The sequence below is a fragment of the Sinohyriopsis cumingii genome, chromosome 18, assembly GCF_028554795.1.
Source record: "Sinohyriopsis cumingii isolate HCF-2022 chromosome 18, ASM2855479v2, whole genome shotgun sequence".
NCBI lineage: Eukaryota > Metazoa > Mollusca > Bivalvia > Unionida > Unionidae > Sinohyriopsis > Sinohyriopsis cumingii.
The window spans coordinates 87,784,455-87,787,424 of NC_142978.1; the positions used below are offsets into that span (position 1 = coordinate 87,784,455).

At 35.4% G+C, this 2,970-nt stretch overlaps 1 protein-coding gene across 1 annotated transcript; it reads right to left on the reverse strand.

The window, feature by feature from the left end:
* Window positions 1-691: 691 nt before the first annotated feature.
* LOC149777241 (cerebellin-3-like) lies at window positions 692-2,652 on the reverse strand. The gene is made up of 2 exons (XM_089942842.1): window positions 2,443-2,652; window positions 692-1,185 (listed from the first exon to the last, which is right to left on the reverse strand). Exons 1-2 carry the CDS (start codon window positions 2,636-2,638, stop codon window positions 731-733), a joined length of 651 nt encoding a protein of 216 aa, XP_089798968.1. The 5' UTR covers window positions 2,639-2,652; the 3' UTR covers window positions 692-730.
* Between the last annotated feature and the right edge of the window lie 318 nt (window positions 2,653-2,970).

Genomic DNA, 2,970 nt, shown 5'->3' on the forward strand with positions numbered 1-2,970 from the left:
AAACGGTGAAAGAGATATTTTTTTAATTGTGTTTCCTTTGTATTTAACTGTCTGAATTAATTCTTTGCTTTGCTTTCCTGGTTTGTTTTATATTTATTAGTAGTATATATACAACACTCATTTTTATACACTGATGAATAAATATATAATTCAACTGAATGTTAATAACTACCACATGCAGTCATTTAAATTCCTTCCTTGTTTTCGCAGTGAACATAATTTAGTATGCGTCTTGTCAAAATTACGTGTTTGTTCTCCTTTTGTTTACTTGTTTGTTATGCTTATTCATTTAACTTTCTTTCGTTGGACCTATATTACATTGCCATTCAGGGTTCCGTCCCCCTGGAAATGTGCTTGCTGTCTTTTGAAAAGATCGATTCTATTGTTGCATTATTAAACGTAGAAAACTTTCAAACATAATTTAGAATGAGTGACAAAGTTGGAGTATCCTTGACATACATCTATAACTATAATATTTTACAGACACGATGACATCTGTAAATTTAGGAATTCTGCATGAAATTAGTTTTGTCTTACATTCCATATAGCACGTTGATCAAAAGATCGTTGACGGGATATCCAGGGAGGTGAAATGCATACGGAGACATGTCAACTATTGCACTACTTATTTTCTTCCTCTCATGTTTCATAGGTATCAATGACTTGATTTACAAACAAGAGAACATTGAAATTGCTACCTTTATTTTCACGAAAATATCCCCCATACCGTTTATAATGAAGAGCCACTGGTTTGGTATGGAGCTAAAAGTGCCATGGAGAACGTGGAATAATACTGTCCACGGATGACGTATCCTTCGTGATGAATTAGGTCTCGTGCCCAGACTTCATCTCCCACATTTAGTTGAACAAGCACATTACAGGGACTTCCGACACTGGTGTCATCATGAGCAGAACGAGTCCACACTACAACACGACATAGTGGTGACCCATTTTTGACAACTTCTACGTCTGGAGTGCTGTATCTTTCTGATGAAATTGTCACCAATACGACATATAACCCTGCCACTGGCGCACGGAATATTCCGCTATTTCTGTCATATCCATTTCCCAGATTAAGGTAGATATCATCGAACACGATAGGCTGACCATTGGCAAAGTGTCGCAAAGGATCAGAAAACCTTGCTGTAAATGCGTTGTACGTAAACACCGATTTACGTAACATTTCTAAAAAGAAATAGAGAATGCAACTGATACCTCTGTTTGATAATTTTAATATTTATAAATATAAATGAAAGTTACAGTAATGCAATTGTAAAGGAAAGATAATTATAATCATTGGACGTATTGCGGGTGAAATTTTAATGAGCTGATAAGGGTCATGCCAGAGTGCCCAGATATTCGAGTAGAAACGATAGGGCAAGTGTTTCCACCTTTAATTGGGTGTAAACGTTCCAAAGATAAAAGGCAATTAAGTGGCAGCATGATTATGTCTTGAATGGATAATAGACCTGGACAATTAAAACAGAAAAAATATATTCATGACAAATGAAAAGAGTACAGCTAATTGTATACTGGGTAAACGTTAAATGAAATAATTCTGTAAGAATGAAGAAACAAACAACCCAGAGCAGTTCCAGAATTAAAAATTTCGAATGACCACGAGAAACAAATAAGGGAGACGAAAATTATATGGATAAAATAGGAAGGAAGTGTAAATATTGGTTCACTGGAACGATTGCAATGCAGTTTGTCGTTCCGTGTTTGTTGTTTTGCATGTGTTCAAACCTTGTAATTGTTGCTGACAAGTGATAATTACTGCTCTCTTGGACTATATACTCTGATGTAAAGTAAAGATTCTCTTTTTTCCATTATTTTGTATTCCTTTAGGAAATATTACATTTTGTCGTAGATAACGTCATCATAATATATTTCCTTTTTCCTTTTCGTACGGGTCATCTAAAATTTGCCAAATGTCTAGTTTTCCTTATGAAAATGTCTCAACATTTGATCTGAGACACGCGCAAATATTTCACGAATAAAAGTACACAGTCGCAAGATGTTTAATGCAGAATTTCAAATCACAGATATACAAAAATCTTTCTGGCATTCTTGATACAGAATTTCACATAGATACAAACACAAACCTTCAAAGCATGCTTAATACTGAATTCCATAGAGGTACACACACACCTTCCAGGAAGAATAAAGAATTTCACACAAGGATAAACAAACCTTCGATGCATGATTTATACAGAATTTCAGAGAGACACGCACAAATCTTCCAGGCATGCTTAATGCAAACTTTCACACAGAGACATACATATCTTCCAGGCAGGCTTAATAAACAATTTTTTAAACACACACACACACACACACACACACACCTCTTCCAGGATTGCTTAATACATAATGTCATACAGAAACACAGACGAAAGCAACACAGGCAAAAGAGAATGGGAAAAAATGATGAGTAATGTTTACCTTTATTGCTATCAGCACATGCAGAATGTTCCCCAACAGTTCGCTTGGATTGCACTATGCCAGTCATCGATTTCTTTGTGTCTTTAATTTCACTTTTGCGACCATGTCTCTCGTCTATCGTATCTTCATTGTTATGACTATGTGTTTCCTCTATCCTGTCTTCGCTTTCGTTGATGTAGCCATGTCCTACCACCATTTCAGCTTCATTTTCTTTATTTTTGAGTCGTGGAATCAATTATCAAAACAGATTGATCGTGTAAACGTCTGAAACTATTTTTTATACGTCCTTTTAATTGTATGTTCTTACTCTCACGTTCAAACAGCTTTAATTCTTTTACAGTTATTAGTATTTTCTTTCTCCAAACTCGCATCATCCCTTGCTCATGCTGAATTGACTTAAGCTTTTCTTTTATGGATGACAAATCCTTTTGAATGCTGTTAATCAGTTTGGGGTCAGCTTTGAACACATCTAGTTGTTCGCCCGTATCAATCAATTCCTCCTTTAAATAGCTCTCCAAAGCTTCATCA